General features: G+C 41.8%; 1 protein-coding gene across 1 annotated transcript; it reads right to left on the bottom strand.

The window, feature by feature from the left end:
- Positions 1-1142: 1142 nt before the first annotated feature.
- On the bottom strand, positions 1143-17944 carry stx17 (syntaxin 17). The gene is made up of 7 exons (XM_072461188.1): positions 17810-17944; positions 17407-17550; positions 17260-17325; positions 13738-14082; positions 11759-11809; positions 6289-6375; positions 1143-2680 (listed from the first exon to the last, which is right to left on the bottom strand). Exons 2-7 carry the CDS (start codon positions 17527-17529, stop codon positions 2429-2431), a joined length of 924 nt encoding a protein of 307 aa, XP_072317289.1. The 5' UTR covers positions 17530-17550; positions 17810-17944; the 3' UTR covers positions 1143-2428.
- Between the last annotated feature and the right edge of the window lie 1350 nt (positions 17945-19294).

Below are 19294 nucleotides of genomic sequence, written 5' to 3'. Positions count from 1 at the left end.
TAGTGTTTCAATTGTTTAGTCATGGATTTGTACATTTTGCCTGCCCTCTCCAGATCAAATGTTAAAGATTTTTTCCCATTGTGCATAAAAAAGGCACGTGAGCTAAATAATAAGCCCAAAATGTCGATTTACTGATCAGGTAAATGAAGGATGAACAACAAAGTGCATATCGCGACCGGCCTAGTGATCACACAAAGTAGCTGAATAAGCAGAATTGCTTTAATTACGAGTACATTTTTTGTACTTATTGTAAACCAGATTACCTTTGATCTACAATAGCTCTGTTCACTCGTTGTATGAGTGTGATGAAACATTAGTCCCAAATATTTATTTTCTACCTGTCACTTTGTAAATACTGATCTTTCCAGACGAAGCGTTGATGAGTTCAATGGGCGCTCGGTCAGGTGCAGTACTTTTTGCAGGCACACTTTTGGTCACTACTACATTAGGCTGGGTTCAGGGGATTTATATTAAAGGTGCACTATGTAACCTTTCTGTTGCCACTTGTCTCCATGGAGATGTTTGCCTGGAATGTTCCACAGTATGACATTTATTCAAGCACTACTGTTTTATTGCGGAAATACCTTGGAAAACATGCATAAGAGTTGTGTCGCCTCCACAGATATGACCTGTAAATGGCCAGTTCTTCCACCTGCTTGACTCTGTGGAGATAAGTCACGTTTAATGCCATACGGTGGAACATTCCGGGCAAAACCGTAACATCGCTCTTCCAGGAAAGTTCAAGTGCACCTTTTAAACTGTTTTTAACCGTACTAGATTTATGAAATAGCTGTTTCGCTGTTCATCTGCTCTCATTATCCAAAGGAATAAATTATTAACAAAAAATTAATTGGAGATATTTCGCCATTTGTTCCTTTATATGTCTAAATAAGTTCTGGTACACAATTTCATCTGTGTGACTCAAGATTCTTGCAAAAAATGACGTTAGAAAAGTGGAGCGAGCAATAGACGGCGTGTGGCCATTTCATTCATCTTAACGGGGATGAGGAAAATGTAAAACTAAATTAAAAACATTTTACAGTATCTTTGTTGTCTGGAAGCATCATTGAAACACCATTTACAAGAAAAAACTTTTATTTGGCAAAAACAAGTGCATTTTCATACATGACAAAACATTGGCAATTTGTATAAAAGTATAGTTTATGTAAAGCACATTTGATACTTCACTTTATGACATTTCATCAAATATTACTGTAGTACAAATGCAGCAAACGTGCATTATGTTCACAACGTTCCACAGTATCTCCATGGTAACAAGTCAGATCTCTGGAGGCGAGCAAATGCACAATTTTTGTTTTTTCTTTTAAAGATGTTTTTGAGCAAAGAACATCCATATTAAACTAAAATGCTATATCAGTTTAATGTACAGTGGAACATTCAAGGCAACGCAGGAGCATTCTAAAAGTAATAAATTAACGGAAGTTATTGACACATTAGCCTAGTGTTAAACAAATGGGTTAAAGTCTATACAACAGGTTCTCTTGTTTTTATAATCATGACTTAGTTTGGTAGGATAGCACCTGTGGTAAATATTTATCATAGTTTTACTTCTGTCAAGTTGCAGTTTGGGAAGTTTTTAAATATAGGTTTTTAAATGACAGGAAGTAGAGCCGAGTTCTAAAACAGACTCCCTCTGTGATGTCATCAGAAGGCGACGTGCCATTGAAAATGTTCAAACTGGGAACAAATAGGAAAAATGTTTAGTAAAGTCTAAAATATAGTTGTGTAGTCATATCTATTACACTTTCCAATAGCAACCCAGCTTTTTAACGGGTTGTTCCGTTGTGCTTTTATTTACGTTTTAACATTGTTTTGGCTAAAGTGTCTCTGGACATTTTGTCAATAACGGTTTCTTTTTGGCGTTCGATCTCGAGCTCTTTGGGACTGTTCAGTGATAATCATCATCACTTCCGGGGCCTATAATGACATTTAGGCAGATTTGAACCTGCTCCAGGGCTTTGAGACGATCTGTTTTCAAATGTAAAACTACACAAAAGCGATCAGTGAAGTCCGGTCTTAAATATCAACTATTTTTCCCAAGCCTAGAAATAAAAAAACGCTGAAACAATTCAATTTGAAAATAGTTAGACCCTGTCAAGAATTACGGTGACATTGTTAGTACCCCTTGATTTATTGTTAATTCGTTAGGAGGTTCAGACTAAATCCCTGTTTGAAATGTTTTTCTCAATGGAACTATGAATATTTAGACAAAAACCAACAGATGACGTCACACTTGATGATCCCACAGAGTAAAACACATCATCAGTTTCCATTATGACAGCATTGACGAACTACTCATTAATAACAAATGCATTTAAATAAGGCAGTTAGTTACAGTGTATTAATTAAAAAGGCTGTCCTCGACATCTCCTCTGCGTCTCGTTCATGACCGGTAACTGTCCTCGGCTCATTTGTCTTTGGGCGACTCTTCCTCGGACGTCGGCGCCGGTGGAGCCGTCAGCCGTTTCATCTGCAGATCTAAATTGGCCCTGCGATGCTTTTGGACCGCGTTTCCGCCGGCGAACCCGAGCGCCCCGCCGCCGACCGCCGCCACCACACCTGCGGCTTTGAACCCCGCCAGGAGGCCGAGGGGACCGGCAATCACTCCCCCGAGCAGAGCGCCGGCGATGGGCAGCACCGCCAACTTGTAACCCACTGCCTGGAGAGAGAGAGAGAGACACACACACGAGACAGGATGGGCTGCGGTTCAATTTACACACCTTTAGAGACTTTTGATTCCGTCTGGAAGCGTCTATCCTTTCAAGATTACAGCAAACGGAGGGAGGGGAAAAGGCACACAGACACGCCTGCATGTTTAAACGTACACCACGCCGCCTATAGTTCATCAAAGCCGCCCGATTATCTCAATTTGGCGGAATCGGAATCAGCGGCCCGTGTGTGTCATTACAGCCGTTATCTTCAAAGCCAAAGGTGTGCCGCGCTGATGGCAATTAAGAAGCTCGGACCAACTTGATTAACACTTACTATTAATTTAATGCGGTTCAAAAGCGGCCGTGGCTCGTCCTTCGCCCCGTGGCAGTCGAGGGAGTTTTAATTTCCTTTGCGCACAGTTGAAAGGATCGGGGTGTTGGCGGTAAAAAAAAAAAAAAAAAAAAAGGGGGGGGGTTTGTGTTGTTTGACCTGATGACAGATTACAAGCTTTCACACGTTAAAACATCTGACACGACTCAGATCTGCGCTATCTGTCCACACCCCCTACGAGCAGCAAATACAAACACAACATCACAGTCAGGACGATATTCATAATGTCATTGTATCTGTGACAATATTTTTAAGAAATGTAGAGTTTTACTGAACAATTTTCCCACCCGAATGTTACTTCGAGCAGCTCAGTTATGAAAAAAACAAGATTCAGATCATAATTATTCGGTTGATAATTGAAATACCAATTATTTGAGACGATATAGTGAATTATCGCCATGTGCTGCGATGTCGATATGATTGTGATATTTGAATAGACTTTTTGACATAATCATTTCAGTTATATTAAAACGAAAATGTCCGTGTCAAACTAAAATCTTCACAGACAAAATTGAGACAAAATCAAAGCTAATTTAGACAAAATCCTGAATAAAAAAACTGCCGTTTCATTTTCATTTTAAAAACAGCACATTTCTGTCAGATGGAGGAACTTGGTGTTATTGCGGTTGTATTTAGTTTGTTGCAAAATTGATGATGATTATAAACTTAGAATATACAGTTTGTAATATGTATATTTTTTGAAAGAGTTTGAATGGAAAATAAAAATGTAATGAAAATGGGTACAAAGTTAATAAAGTCTGCACTTTTTGGTCCATAAAGAGGTTCATTTTTGTTAATATTGTCCTCTCCTCGTTACAAGTATTTATGTTGCTAAAAAAAACAAACTGAAAAAGTATAATGTAGCCTCCATAGAGACAAGGTTAATGCCATACTGGGGAAAATCACAAAGCAATAACACCTCCATTACATTTTACAGTGCACCTTATATATATATATATATATATATATATATAATTATAAGCACAATTAAAATGTAATCAATTGCTCAGCTCGAATGTTTCTTGCCCTATATTTTTAAAGGAGCAGATTCAGCAGCCACGCTTCGGCTAGTCCATCTCAGGGCAGCTGTGGCAAAGAAGTGGCTTTGCATCAGTGTGGAGAGTGATTTTTTTTTATTTCTTTTTTTTAAGAGCATGAAATTGTAAAAGCCTCAACTGTGATTGACAAATAGACTCACCTTTACAGTTACTTTGAAAATTGCCAAATTTGTAAAGTGGGAAAACTTTAACAGGAGACAAACAAGACTTTTGTACATTGGTTTTGTCGTTTTACTCTGTGTCCTGTTCTCTCTTTTTTAGTGTATAAATGAAAATAACAAGGACCAAATAAATAAATAAATAATAATTGTTACTTTGACTGCTTGAAAAAGCACTAAAGGGTAATGCATTTTCACTGTATTTAACCTTTATTCAACCAGAAAACTCCCACTGAGATTAGTAGTTTTTAGTCCTGGCCAAAACAGCAGCACAAATTCAATTCAAGATTTAAAGTCCAGATTCAATTTATTGTAACTTTTATGCACATGATCCCGTTTCGCAGAACCCATCAAAGTCTGTATCAAACTGCAATGAAATACCCATAAATAGCATCAGTATAAATAAAAATTTAAAAGCTAGTGCCTGATTTAGAGCGGCAGATTCAGTCGTCACATCAACAAATTCATCAGAATCATTTGTCATCTGTCATGTCACAGACCCCATTAAGCCAGTGAGACCTACATTTTTATCGATTTCATAAGCCGACGCAAAGCAGTTTCCGGCACGGCGTGGCGTAATATGAGAAACCCTGATTTTAGGGCTGACAAAGTTGATCAGGTCCGTGCGAAGGCCGCGGAGTCGACAGGATGACTCAGCACTTGGCGTTTGTTCATCGTTGGCGGCAGAGACAATAGGGCCGTGTGGAAAACTATTAAGCAGTCACTCAAAGCCCTCTTAATGCTGTACACACGGGGCCCTTGTGTGGTGTCGCGCTGCCTCGGCCTCACCTCTATCACTCTATCACTCGGCCGCTCCGCTCAAGCCCTCTCCTCTTTCCATTTCCTTAATTGCAGCTTTCCTCCGTATTCGGACGGATCAATAGGGACAAACGCTGTGGAATGGCTGGGAGGCAAAGTGCCATTGATCGCCTTATCTCCCAAACACTTTACGCACACACGGAACCACATCAGACTGTCAGGACGCACGCGCACACACGCACACACGCACACACACACACACACACACACACACATCAGACTGTCAGGACGCACGCGCACACACGCGCACACACACACACACATCAGACTGTCAGGACGCACGCGCACACGCGCGCACACACACACACACACACGCACACGCACGCACACATCTGTCAGGATACACAGAGACAGAGACAGAGACAGAGACAGAGACAGAGACAGAGACAGAGACAGAGACAGAGACAGAGACAGAGACAGAGACAGAGACAGAGACAGACAGACAGACACAGCAAAAAGGAATTTATGTTAAAATAGCTCTGGGCGACATGTATTTTGGCTAATTTAAAACAAATACAAAATTCTAAATTAATTTCTTGAACGCAAACAATACAGAATCTGAATCATTGTCAATTTACCAACAAATTTTTTAGAATTTTTTGTCGTTTTCAAATGTCGCACATTTTAGTGGTGATGTGGACCGTTTTAGTTTCAGGTTTAGTCTTGGTTTAGACCCAAAGTGTGAACGCATTTCAAACAAAATGATCCTGGAACATGTCGGACATGTGATGAAACAAGTTAGAAATAATCTAAGACACAAATGGGCAATGTCCGCACTTTGTGTCCACACACACATTAACCAAAATCTAGATCAGGATTAAACCGGGATCAAACTAAGTGCACTACACGGCTGGGCAATATTTTGAAAAATACATCAAAATAATTACAGTTTTTCCTCATATTGTTCAATCTCAATTTGATTTTGACTTATTAGAAAACAATGAAAATGGCTCTCAATGTTAATGTCCTGAACATAAACAACACATACTTCCAATGAGGGTAATTTAAAACACAAAAAAGATCAATTCCTCCCTCTAAAGTCTGAAATGTGCTCCAAACCACAAACTTTTACTGACACAGCTCTGACACCCGCTACATCTGCACCTTTCAGTCGAAGTCAAACCTCCTTAAGTCCAGGTAAATATTGTGAGTTGAAGGCGAGGTGTTGAGTTGGTGCCGTGCGCTCGTACCTTCCCCAGGCTGCGCGTTCCCTCCTCCACGTTGACGGCGGCCGTGTTGACGTTGTCCTCGATGTTGTCAATCTTCTCCTGCTGGGACTGAAGCGCAGAGGTTAGACACACATTAGAGACAGCACACCCACAGCCAGTGAAACACAGGTGTGAAGCACAGAGGCGAGTCCAGGGCCTCACAGGAGCAGAACACAGAGGCGAGTCCAGGGCCTCACAGGAGCAGAACACAGAGGCGAGTCCAGGGCCTCACAGGAGCAGAACACAGAGGCGAGTCCAGGGCCTCACAGGAGCAGAACACAGAGGCGAGTCCAGGGCCTCACAGGAGCAGAACACAGAGGCGAGTCCAGGGCCTCACAGGAGCAGAACACAGAGGCGAGTCCAGGGCCTCACAGGAGCAGAACACAGAGGCGAGTCCAGGGCCTCACAGGAGCAGAACACAGAGGCGAGTCCAGGGCCTCACAGGAGCAGAACACAGAGGCGAGTCCAGGGCCTCACAGGAGCAGAACACAGAGGCGAGTCCAGGGCCTCACAGGAGCAGAACACAGAGGCGAGTCCAGGGCCTCACAGGAGCAGAACACAGAGGCGAGTCCAGGGCCTCACAGGAGCAGAACACAGAGGTGAGTCCAGGGCCTCACAGGAGCAGAACACAGAGGCGAGTCCAGGGCCTCACAGGAGCAGAACACAGAGGCGAGTCCAGGGCCTCACAGGAGCAGAACACAGAGGCGAGTCCAGGGCCTCACAGGAGCAGAACACAGAGGCGAGTCCAGGGCCTCACAGGAGCAGAACACAGAGGCGAGTCCAGGGCCTCACAGGAGCAGAACACAGAGGCGAGTCCAGGGCCTCACAGGAGCAGAACACAGAGGCGAGTCCAGGGCCTCACAGGAGCAGAACACAGAGGCGAGTCCAGGGCCTCACAGGAGCAGAAGCACAGAGGCGAGTCCAGGGCCTCACAGGAGCAGAACACAGAGGCGAGTCCAGGGCCTCACAGGAGCAGAACACAGAGGCGAGTCCAGGGCCTCACAGGAGCAGAACACAGAGGCGAGTCCAGGGCCTCACAGGAGCAGAACACAGAGGCGAGTCCAGGGCCTCACAGGAGCAGAACACAAAGGCGAGTCCAGGGCCTCACAGGAGCAGAAGCACAGAGGTGAGTCCAGGGCCTCACAGGAGCAGAAGCACAGAGGCGAGTCCAGGGCCTCACAGGAGCAGAAGCACAGAGGCGAGTCCAGGGCCTCACAGGAGCAGAAGCACAGAGGCGAGTCCAGGGCCTCACAGGAGCAGAAGCACAGAGGCGAGTCCAGGGCCTCACAGGAGCAGAAGCACAGAGGCGAGTCCAGGGCCTCACAGGAGCAGAAGCACAGAGGCGAGTCCAGGGCCTCACAGGAGCAGAACACAGAGGCGAGTCCAGGGCCTCACAGGAGCAGAAGCACAGAGGCGAGTCCAGGGCCTCACAGGAGCAGAAGCACAGAGGCGAGTCCAGGGCCTCACAGGAGCAGAACACAGAGGTGAGTCCAGGGCCTCACAGGAGCAGAAGCACAGAGGCGAGTCCAGGGCCTCACAGGAGCAGAACACAGAGGCGAGTCCAGGGCCTCACAGGAGCAGAAGCAGAGTCGAGTCCAGGGCCTCACAGGAGCAGAAGCACAGAGGCGAGTCCAGGGCCTCACAGGAGCAGAACACAGAGGCGAGTCCAGGGCCTCACAGGAGCAGAAGCACAGAGGTGAGTCCAGGGCCTCACAGGAGCAGAAGCACAGAGGTGAGTCCAGGGCCTCACAGGAGCAGAAGCACAGAGGTGAGTCCAGGGCCTCACAGGAGCAGAAGCACAGAGGCGAGTCCAGGGCCTCACAGGAGCAGAACACAGAGGCGAGTCCAGGGCCTCACAGGAGCAGAAGCACAGAGGCGAGTCCAGGGCCTCACAGGAGCAGAACACAGAGGCGAGTCCAGGGCCTCACAGGAGCAGAAGCAGAGTCGAGTCCAGGGCCTCACAGGAGCAGAAGCACAGAGGCGAGTTCAGGGCCTCACAGGAGCAGAAGCACAGAGGTGAGTCCAGGGCCTCACAGGAGCAGAACACAGAGGCGAGTCCAGGGCCTCACAGGAGCAGAAGCACAGAGGCGAGTCCAGGGCCTCACAGGAGCAGAACACAGAGGCGAGTCCAGGGCCTCACAGGAGCAGAAGCACAGAGGCGAGTCCAGGGCCTCACAGGAGCAGAAGCACAGAGGTGAGTCCAGGGCCTCACAGGAGCAGAAGCACAGAGGCGAGTCCAGGGCCTCACAGGAGCAGAAGCACAGAGGTGAGTCTAGGGCCTCACAGGAGCAGAAGCACAGAGGTGAGTCTAGGGCCTCACAGGAGCAGAAGCACAGAGGTGAGTCTAGGGCCTCACAGGAGCAGAAGCACAGAGGTGAGTCTAGGGCCTCACAGGAGCAGAAGCACAGAGGTGAGTCTAGGGCCTCACAGGAGAACACAGAGCAAAGTGGACGGAGCAGGTTTAAGTGATTCACTTTGGGCTGAGCCATAAGGAACAACATGAGCGCTTCTTTCACATCACTCAAAATGTTTTATCTGATTTCATTTTCAATATTTTTAAGATTTTCACATTTAAATACAGGGATGTGGGCGGGGATAGGAGGTAGGTGAAAACAGGAGTTTTCTGAGAACTTGAGCCTCAGTTGCAGGACAATACAGGACTAACTCAAACACAAAATACAACTTTGAGTAAACTAATACTGAGGAAACAGCATCAAGGTTAAAAGCTTAATTTTAAAAGTGTATTTTGTATAATATGTCCCCTTTAAACTGTGAGGTTTATTTAAAAAAAAAAACGCATTTCACAGACAAAAATGTTAAATTGGAAATTGACTCCAGACTAATTGCGTTTATTGCCACAGGATTGGCTGTAGACGTGTCGATTTGATTTAATTATGATTCTATTTCATTGTCACAACCAGTTTCCAATTAACAGAGGAAACTAAGTGTTCACTTCATGCAGAGGGAAACGGGCAAAACATATATTGTACAATCATATAAACATGCTAAAGTATCAACAGTCTTAAACAGAGGCAATAAATGATGATGATGATGATGTGAAATACTGCAAAATATCATAAAACTATAAAGAAAATTATGCAAGAAATCCAATTTATCATTTCAGTCACTAATATATTCAACCGCAAAAATGTCACAATCGACGAGTACAACGTGTTCTCGATCTGCCTCAAAACCTGGTGCAAGACACTTTTCTAATCTAAAAAAAGCTTTTATTTAAAACATTTAAAACATTATGATAGAATAGATGAGGTCTAGACTTTCTCTACAGGATAAATGAGACACTATCGAAGTCATTGTTTGACACAATCGTGATAAACTACGACTTTTGCCATAATCAAGTAAGATTTTAGAAGCAACAATATCTGGTTTAAACAAGTAATAATTAATTAAGATATGAATCACTTATTAGGAAACAGAACAAGCAAAAGAAAGTGATACATATTGTGGTAAGTTATTCTATTATGATTCTATAAAGACGTTTAGGTGAATAAAGGATTTCAGCTCCTCTTTTTCCCCAAAGGGTCAATGCAACATAATGAAAAATCAATAACAATAGTAAAATCACTTTTCCTCACACAGATTGAGTGGTTAAATGTGAAGCCGGATTACACTTGGCTGTGAGTGTGTGCGGAGCCGAGTATTGTGTCCATCTCATGAAATATTCAGAGTGGCAGCTGTCTCGCTCTCCGTGAGGCCGAGCGCTGACCAAACAACAACCGGAGCATATTTACTCATCACTATTCTACTCCCATCTCTGCCCCATTCACTTTTACACTCTTCATTTGTTCAAACTGGTGGGGCAGTATTTGTTAGACTGTTTTTACTGAATGATTCTACGTGCAGCTTTTAGGAAACTGTGTCCCGTTTATGGAAATGTGCGAATGGGAGAATCGTTAAAAGCCAGATATTCAGTTATATTTGCCCTCAGAACTGTGGGATTTCTGTAGAATCTTATAACTGGTGTGATGACGTCAATAGATTTTGTTAAGGATTTTTCTACAATCATAACATTTGCCATATTATATTATGTTATTTTTTTTTTTTCCATCTACAGCTTATGCTTTTGTTGAAGTATTTAGATGGAGAAATAGGACAAAAAGGACATTTATTTAATCAAGTCATTTTAAGTATTTATACATCTTGTGGCCATGGATTTACACAAAATTTAAATCAAATTCTGAATAAATAAAAAAATAGCTGAAAAATAAAAAAAATAATTACTAATCAAAAAGTATCAAAGTATCTGAACTGAAAATAATCACATTACAGGACAAGAGGGTTATTTTTATTTTTATTAAGAGTATAAGAGTTTTTTATAAGAGTTTTTATTTTTATTAAGAGTATACAAGTTTTTTTTATAAGAGTTTTTATTTGTATTAAGAGTATAAGAGTTTTTATTTGTATTAAGAGTATAAGAGTTTTTATTTGTATTAAGAGTATAAGAGTTTTTATTTGTATTAAGAGTATAAGAGTTTTTATTTGTATTAAGAGTATAAGAGTTTTTATTTGTATTAAGTGTATAAGTTTTTTTTATAAGAGTTTTTATTTCATTAAGAGTATAAGAGTTTTTTGTTTTGTTTTTTTAATCATTATACTTCTGTGCCTAATCCGTTTCTGTTCCTAATCTGTGGAATCTCCAAATATATCTTAAATATCTTAAAATGTGACCTTTCCTGAATAGTTTTAAAATGGTCTCGATCAAAGAAACATTCTGCTGTCTTTTTCACCGCCATCGTGGTATTGAAATGTGTATCGAGCCTTTCCCTCAGTATCGCACAACGAGTTTGAAATGTGAGTACCGCACAACGCTGCACGACACACTTGCATTTCCACTGAACAACGCGCTCTTCTCTCTCGAGGACGACTTTCGAGCGGCTCCAGAACACGCCTATGCTCTCCCCCCCCCCCCCCCGCCATCCGACGCCGCCCTGCTCATGTTGGCTTCTGTTGCCCCGATAACATCTCCGCTCTCTTTATTTTCCCCGTGTTAAATCTCGCTTTTACCCGTCCCTCCCTCCCTCCCTCTATCTATCCGTCCCCGTGGAGAGGCCGATAATCTGCCGCGTCTGTTCTCCACCTGTGCGTATGTTTCCCTCGTTTCTGCTTCTTCCCTGTGGACGGCGACTGCGCTTTCTCTCTCTCTCTCTCCCTCTCACGAAATCCTCTCTTCCCCTCGCCGCTCCTCATCCTCCGCTCGTGCCTAAGTGAGTCGTAACCTCCAGGGCCTCGCATAGACTCCAGCTATCCCCCCAGTCTTCTCGGAGGACCTTTACCCGGCAACACAAACAGAGTCTTCCTGGCGACGCCGAGGACTAAGCCGGCCTTGTTTGGTTCTCCTGTGCATGGGGAAATCTGTGGCGGGGCGACGTGTGAACACAGGAGTGGCCGCTAAGTAAGCACGCCGACAGATTTACGGTGGGAGGATACGTACGTGGACGAGAAGCGAGAACTCGGTCACCAAACCGCTCAACTCCCTCAGATCCTGCGGAGAAGAAGTGACAAAACGTTATCGTATTGGACCGTTTTTGTAATTGCCACCGCAATTATCTGGGATTGTATTTTCCCAATCAGACAAGCACTAATCCACTTACAGCACACTTTAACTTGCTCCAGGTATTTTTTGTTCTGTGTGATTATATTCGTTTAAGGATGCGTTCACATTCGTCCCGGTTTGGTCTCGGTCTGGGCCCAGTTTGAGTCTTAATATAGTTATTAAGACTCAAGACTATATCTGGTTTAGTCCCGTTCCAATCCTGGTTTAGTACTGGTCTAGTCAAAGTTTAGGTCCAGGTTTAGTCCCAGTTTGGGAACAAGTTTGATGAGGAAATGTGAATGTGTCGCACTCTTAGACAACAGGACCCAGAGTAAACACAAAGGGCAACATAACACACTGCGTTCTCCGTTTATTAGAACCAGCATTAACAATATTATCTCATCTGTTACATAAATAATGAATAAAGACAACACTGTATCTGTTTTTTTGAGGCAAGGCATCTTTATTTTCTGCTGTGAGACGATGGAGGCCAGTGAGGCTCCAGTTTGACCACATTATGCCAGAATTAGGCAATGGTATGCCAAGGAAAAATGATGTTAAAAGTGAGAAATGCAAGTGAAGGATAAATTATCTAAATTCTCTTACAGATCCAGATCTAAAACAGAAATAAGCCTAGAGCAAAAGCACGTCTAAGGCTGCATTCACACTTGTGCACTCAAATTTGGGAATTAACCTGGAACTCAACCTGGACTAATCAAATCAAGTCTACATATGGCCTACAATGGACTCAAACCAGGGCCAAGTGTGAAGATGGTCCAGTTAACACAACTTGAGAACCACGGATCCAACATCAAATTTGGGCTTTGTTAAATTGGGATTTAACCCAAATCAACTTTTTCAGGAATGTCAACAGACGTTTGGGTGCCCAGGGCAAAAAGCCTCACATGGGAGGAAAAGCATAAATTTCCTCTCCTGACTGTACACCGTGTTTGAGTTGCCTTCTCTGCCGTTACGGTTTTAATTTGCAGCTTTAGGGCTTAAAACGGCTGATTTGGAGCACTTGTGCTCGTCAGACCAATCACACTGCTCCTCAAACGTCCAGACGCTTGAGTTCTCAAATCGGCAACAAATCGTCCATTATGCCTTTAAGAGTCAGATTTGATTGCACAGGGACTCATGGGTCATTAAAATAAAGACTCTGTTTGGGAATTGGAGAATGAACAGCGTGGAGAGCAACAGAGAGATTGTCTTTTATATTATTAGACCAATGATTCGCAAATAAAACATATTTAAGCCATACCTTCTCAGCTTTATATTAGTTAATGAAGTTATAAGCAATACAACTTTGCCCAGATATGTTAAATAATTTATTTATCAACACTAACAATAAATTACACATCTCCTCATATTATATGCGCTTTCAAGAACCATCTGATTTTGGGAGGACGGGTGATTACGTCCTTATCTCAGTTTCCGAGCTCACACGAATGCAGCATTAGTCCTTCGGGGAATGCCCAGTTTCAAAGTCTCAAGTCTTTCCACAAATTAAACGAAGATTATCTGATTTCTGGAGTTCATTGAAATGTCCTGTAAACCTCTAATGCGACTAATCAGATTTCTTTCAGGTTGTTCACACCTGTGCAAACCAATGTGAAAAAGACAAAACTGAAAGAGAAAATGTTATAGATTGAAAGAGTTACTTTACACATGTCACCCGGTGTATGGTATATTATTTAGTGAATTTAAACACGTTAGTCAGCTGTCACTGGTCGTAATGTTATGCCTGGTTTGTGTGTTCGTTTATAAGTGTCGGTGTAATCCCTCATTCGTCCAGGCGTGTTCCATAGTAGAAAAAGCTTCAGTTGTAGTCCAGAGTCCAGATGACTACAACTGAAGCTTCGTTTATAAGCGTTTACCTCTTCTAGGTTTTCCCAGGACTCGGCTGCGATCTCATCTGCAGGTATGGCAGGGAGCTGAATTTGCCTCTCAGATAGAGTCTCTTCTTCTCCGTCTACATCATGAGCGTCACTGGATGTGTGCGTTCCAGGTGCATATGTGGCAGGTGCACGTGAGGCAGGTGCGTGAGCGGCAGGTGCATGGGTCGCCCGGGGCTCAGGTGCCGGGTGCAGCAGCAGAAAGTCCTGGACCGCTACAGACGCTCTCTTTCTGATGGGCTGAACGAGATTCTCCAGAGAGGCAGCGTCTTCCACTCGCACTCGGCCACAAAGCTTCTCCATCTCTCGGACGTTTGCCCTCAACTGCTGCAGGGCAAATGAAAAGTCCTCTCACAGTGAAATTATTACTAGTCAGGGCGAAATCTATGTCCTCCATGTGCACATATGCCTCATGAAACAGACTTTTGTTCAGTACCAAAGCCAATCAATCCATCCATAGATCAATTATACGTTCACATAAAATCCACCCTGCGTAAGAGGATGAAAACAAAGATCTTTTCACAGTCTTGTTTCGAAACATGTGACTTTAAACTAGGGCTGGGAGTTACAGGGTCGCTCACTATCCAATACAGGCAATAATTGATATACTTTATATTCTGCGATATATTACTATTTACAAACTGCATTTTAACAATGGTATTTCTTTGTTAAACCACTGCCTGCTCAAACGTAAAATTAAATACATCCATTTTAATCATCAAAACTGTGAATGTCAAATGTTTGAATGAACAATTTTCCAACACATTTGTAGTGCACCAAATGTAATATTATGATATATTGCATTTTGATATTTTAGCACAACCCTAGATTAAAGTATTTATATTATTCTAAGATGCTCATAGTATTGGCAACAAACCAACAAGCATGCTTCTAAGATTATGTATGTATTTATTTGTTTGTATTGTTCTGTAAAGCACTAATTTGAGTACAAATTATTTTCTGCAAATAAACTTGACAATGGCAAAACAGCTCGATGTGGCTCTGGTGTATATGTGTGTATATCTGTGTGTATGTGTGTATATGTGTGTTTGTGTGTGTATGTGTGTGTGTGTGTAAGTGTGTGTATGTGTGTGTGTGTGTATATGTGTGTTTGTGTGTGTATGTGTGTGTATATGTGTGCGTGTGTATGTGTATGTGTGTGCATGTGTGTGTGTAAGTGTGTGTATGTGTGTGCTGGTGGTTAGAGGTGGGATTATTTTGTGGCGCGCAAACCCCTGGTCCCGCTGTGCCCTGAGGGTGACAGGAGGATTACAGTGGAGCCACTGGCCCCCGAGGCCACAGCACAACGCGGGCTCATAGGGTCAACTAGCTGCCAATAGCTATATCTGCTAATCACACCACATGAATAAACATCTCTGCGTCGACAGCTTCTCTGAGCAAATGCACAAAATTGAAAAATTTACTGATTAACAATTGGTCACTTGGGTCCAGCACCTGTCAAACCTGCAAATCAACCCCAACTATATGTATGAGACCAGATCAGGAAAATTGAATTTAACTCAAGAATATGGTTTAGGTTTGCCTGCTTGTGTGTTGATGTAACGACAGCAGGTAAAATTAATCTATAATTACAGACAAGGCCATGGATGTCTCTCTAACTAAGCATTCTCCATCATAATTTACAACTAGATTGTTGTTTGTGCACTAGTGTTTACTAGGAATGAACGGTTTTGCAAAACATATAAATGGGATTTTTTTCTGACAAAAGAAATGCTCAATTTAATCACCAAAACATTAACAATTGAGAGAAGACTGTAATTTGATCTGCTAAACTAATACGAATCACACAAATGTTTGTAGAGGTTTAAACTATAAAGTGTAATATTCATTTTTTAAAATGGTTTGCAATTTGCAGTTTGAGACTATTGAAACAGCAATATTGATTCAATCGGGATTAATTTTGTAGCCCTAGTGTTTATTATACCTAAAGCAGATATGGTACAATGGATGGAAGTTTCTACTTCTACAGGGGGAAGGTGATATTGACCAAACGTTTATTTTAGTTAATGTAATTATCTCAATGACAATATTCAAACAATCTTTTAGCTGTCCATCAGAAATGTGCTAAAATCTCTCTATAAATGCCATGGTTGAGTTTCAAATATCAAACAAAACAATGAATGAATGTAATGCCAAATTAACACAAAAGTGCAGAAATGCCACTTAACATCTCTGTTTGGAAGAGTATATAACAAAGACAAAGACAGTGTCATTATTACTTCTAAATGTAAAATAACAAATAAATTAAATTTCAGATGTGTATAAATTATACAGTTTATTAGTAAATTTTCTCTGTCCAGTCACTATATCTCAACCTTTATTTAATCTCAACAATTCCAACAATCTTTGATACATCTCGTTCTCCTTCTAGTACAGATCTCATCTTATCTACAGAGGGTTGGGCTAACTTCGCCCATCGTTGGATTAACAACGGGGAGACACGGGAAAGCACTCTGGCCTGGTCCCGGGGGCGTGAGGGGTAATGGTGAGAGGATGGATGTGCGCTGTTTGGAAGAATTTCACCTTCAGAGACACCGAGGCTTCCAGGCAACAACATGTCCCAAAGGCCTCTCGTCTCCACCACTATGTGAATGAAACATGTGGAGTGTGGGGTCTGAAATCTGCTTTTTTTTTTCTCCCCTGCCAGTATTTCCGAAAAAATAATCCGCTCTATACAATTATTACTGGGACTATTTGTGTGATGTAGGGCTGTAGTCGACTAAAGAAATTTCTGAATTCTTGGTTCACTAAAGCTTTCAAAACTTTTCAGTATCTTTATGGTCCAACCATGTATTTGACCCAAACTGGACTCAATACTGGACACAATACTTCATCTACACAGGAGTACATGCCAAAAAAACTATTTATACAGAAAAGGACAGGGAAGCACTGTATTCATATCTAAAAAGCTGATTAAATTCCTGATTCATTACCAAATCTTCAGCTTGCTCAATCCATACCTTCTACTCTCTGCTGTGGTCCTATATAAATCATTTTTAGTGGTGGGCAATATTGATAAATTGAATATCTAGATGTTTTACTTTATGTCAATAATGATATTCACATAAAATGTTCACAATGCATCATGTAAGTGCTAAAATGTGCCTGTAAAATATAAAACGTGAATTTAAGTAATTTTAAATAGTTTTAATTGTAGAGATTCACTTTAATTTTGCATATCTCCAAAGCAACAATAGCAATATTATATTCCTTTCTATATATCTCCCACCACTATTCCTATGATTAATCGACAACAACTAAAACAACAAAAGAACTAAAGGTAGAGACACAAGTTTGACATAATCAAAAGTGAAAGTGACAGGCAATAAGGACTTTGGTGATGAGGTTAAGATACACTTTAATTTCCCTTTATTTTCCCTTTAGAGGAATTTGTCCTGTGTATTTAAGGAGGAGCAGTAGCTGGAGGATGTGTCTATTACGCATCTTGGGGTGAACGAGGTCTAACAAATGATCATGTTGTACCTGCACTGTTCGAATTGCATTGATGTGTTCGTCGTGAAGTTTGTCCCATTGCTGCAGCTGCTGAAACTGTGGAGGAAAAATAAACCCTGTTAAATTAAGCTATAGTTTGTCTAAAGGTGCCGTTGATTGATGGGACAGCGAATTAACCTTTAAGATGTTACTGTGATGTTTCTGCAGTCTCTCCAGGTCAGTTGGTATTGCCACTTTAACAAACTTGTGGATTGGCAGCTCCAGACGCCTCAGTGTGAGTCGGTCGTGTTCCCCAGACATCAGTGCTCCTGCAAAGTCAATCTGCACCAACACAAAACACCATGTCAACAATGTACAGTAAAACGTTACAGTGCATGGGCATGTAAACAAGTAGAAGTAGATTTCGTGAACAACAGGTTTGGGTCATTCAGACTCTATACATTTCCGCGATTATGTGTCTTATATTGCACAATGTATAAGATTAAATGCCTTTCACCCATATTTCCTCAACACCGAAACACTAAAAGATACACCATATGCTAAAAGATCGTTTAAATGTGCACTTGTGTAAAAAACTTACCAATAAATGTAACAATTCAAAGGCATCACATCATTCAATGTTTGCTTTTAAAATGGGCAACGATGCACTGCCAAATCCTTCGATGTTTGTCTGATGTTTGTAAACAAGTTTGTGCACCCTTGAATAGTTTCCGACTTTCCGCCGCCGCTGTGAATATAGTTCCTCTTTAATGCTCGATAGTGTCTTAAAAGATTTTACCTAAAAGAAAGCGAATATAATAAAGTACCGAAAAAAAAACAAATAATAATTTGTAATTATTACGTCGCCCAAATACAGTAGTCTGTAATTTGTTTTAATCATATAATGAATGCATTGTACTACTTTATTTGTAGAGCTGGCCTGGGACCATGAACTTGTTTGGCCTCAAGTCCAAAGAAGTCCAAGTCCTCTGCTTTTGAGTTTCAATTCCTTTTACGTCCTAATGCCAAATTACCAAAAACGAGTTAATATTGTTTGTGAATTAAAACGTCCAAAGCATCAACTATTAAAAAAAACAAAACAAAAAAAAACATCTCATGTTACAGGGCTCCGACTAAAGTTCCAAGTCTCTTTTGTAAAGTCAATTAATCAAAAATTAACTCAATTCTGACTTGAGTCCAAGTCATGACTCGCAATTCAACGCCTCCACTAAAACACAAGTCTAGGTCTAGTCCATCGTACAATGAATTATCATTTGTTTGTGCAGGGCAATTAAATTTATTGCTTAATTTAATACAACCAACCCTAAATATGTTGTGAATAAAATATATAGGCCTAGAACTCTCCAGCTAATTCTAGTTCTGAATTTGTCATTTTCATAACTTGGGAATAGACAAAAGGCAATTGCATTAGCAGTATTATATGTGACCTTAGAATTGCGAAAAATGTACATATTTTTTAATCGTTATGACAACATTACACCAGAAAGACTTGGGGTTCCCCCTCCTTTATTAGTTTAAGTCTAAGCTGTTTCCACTTCCTCTCGGCACCACCTTTTACCTTTGACATTTAGGCCAACCCCCACGCGCTCGCCTCAGCTTCCACTGAGGAACACAGTCCCAGAGAATGGGGCTTTCCCCACAGTATATGTGTGTGCATGTGTGTGTGCTGTGTGGGTGGGCGTGTGTGTCCACTACCCGGGGGGGACTCCCGTAGATACAGACTGAGTGGGCAGAAGAAAGCTGACAGTGAAAGTCTGATTACAAACATGATGTTTGTCTGGCTCATGACACTGAGACAGGTGTCAGACTGTGTGTGTGTGTGTGTGTGTGTGTGTGAGGACAGGACTCAGGGGTCAGTCATTTGAGACTAATCCAGGATGTCAGCAGGTGAAATAGTCAGCAGGAGATGTTTTACTAAAAGAAAGGTAATTTTATCTTTTTTTCCTCTCAAATGCATATCCCTTCTAAAAATATATATAATAATGTAATATATTAATTGCATGGTTTTACCTTTATTTCTGCGTGTTAGGCTCTACATAAGGCAGTACCTGCATTCTGAAATTAA

Source organism: Eucyclogobius newberryi, unplaced genomic scaffold (genome assembly GCF_026437365.1).
Source record: "Eucyclogobius newberryi isolate DKJ021-1_F unplaced genomic scaffold, fEucNew1.0.hap1 SCAF_3, whole genome shotgun sequence".
NCBI lineage: Eukaryota > Metazoa > Chordata > Actinopteri > Gobiiformes > Gobiidae > Eucyclogobius > Eucyclogobius newberryi.
This window is presented reverse-complemented; position numbering and strand designations above follow the sequence as displayed.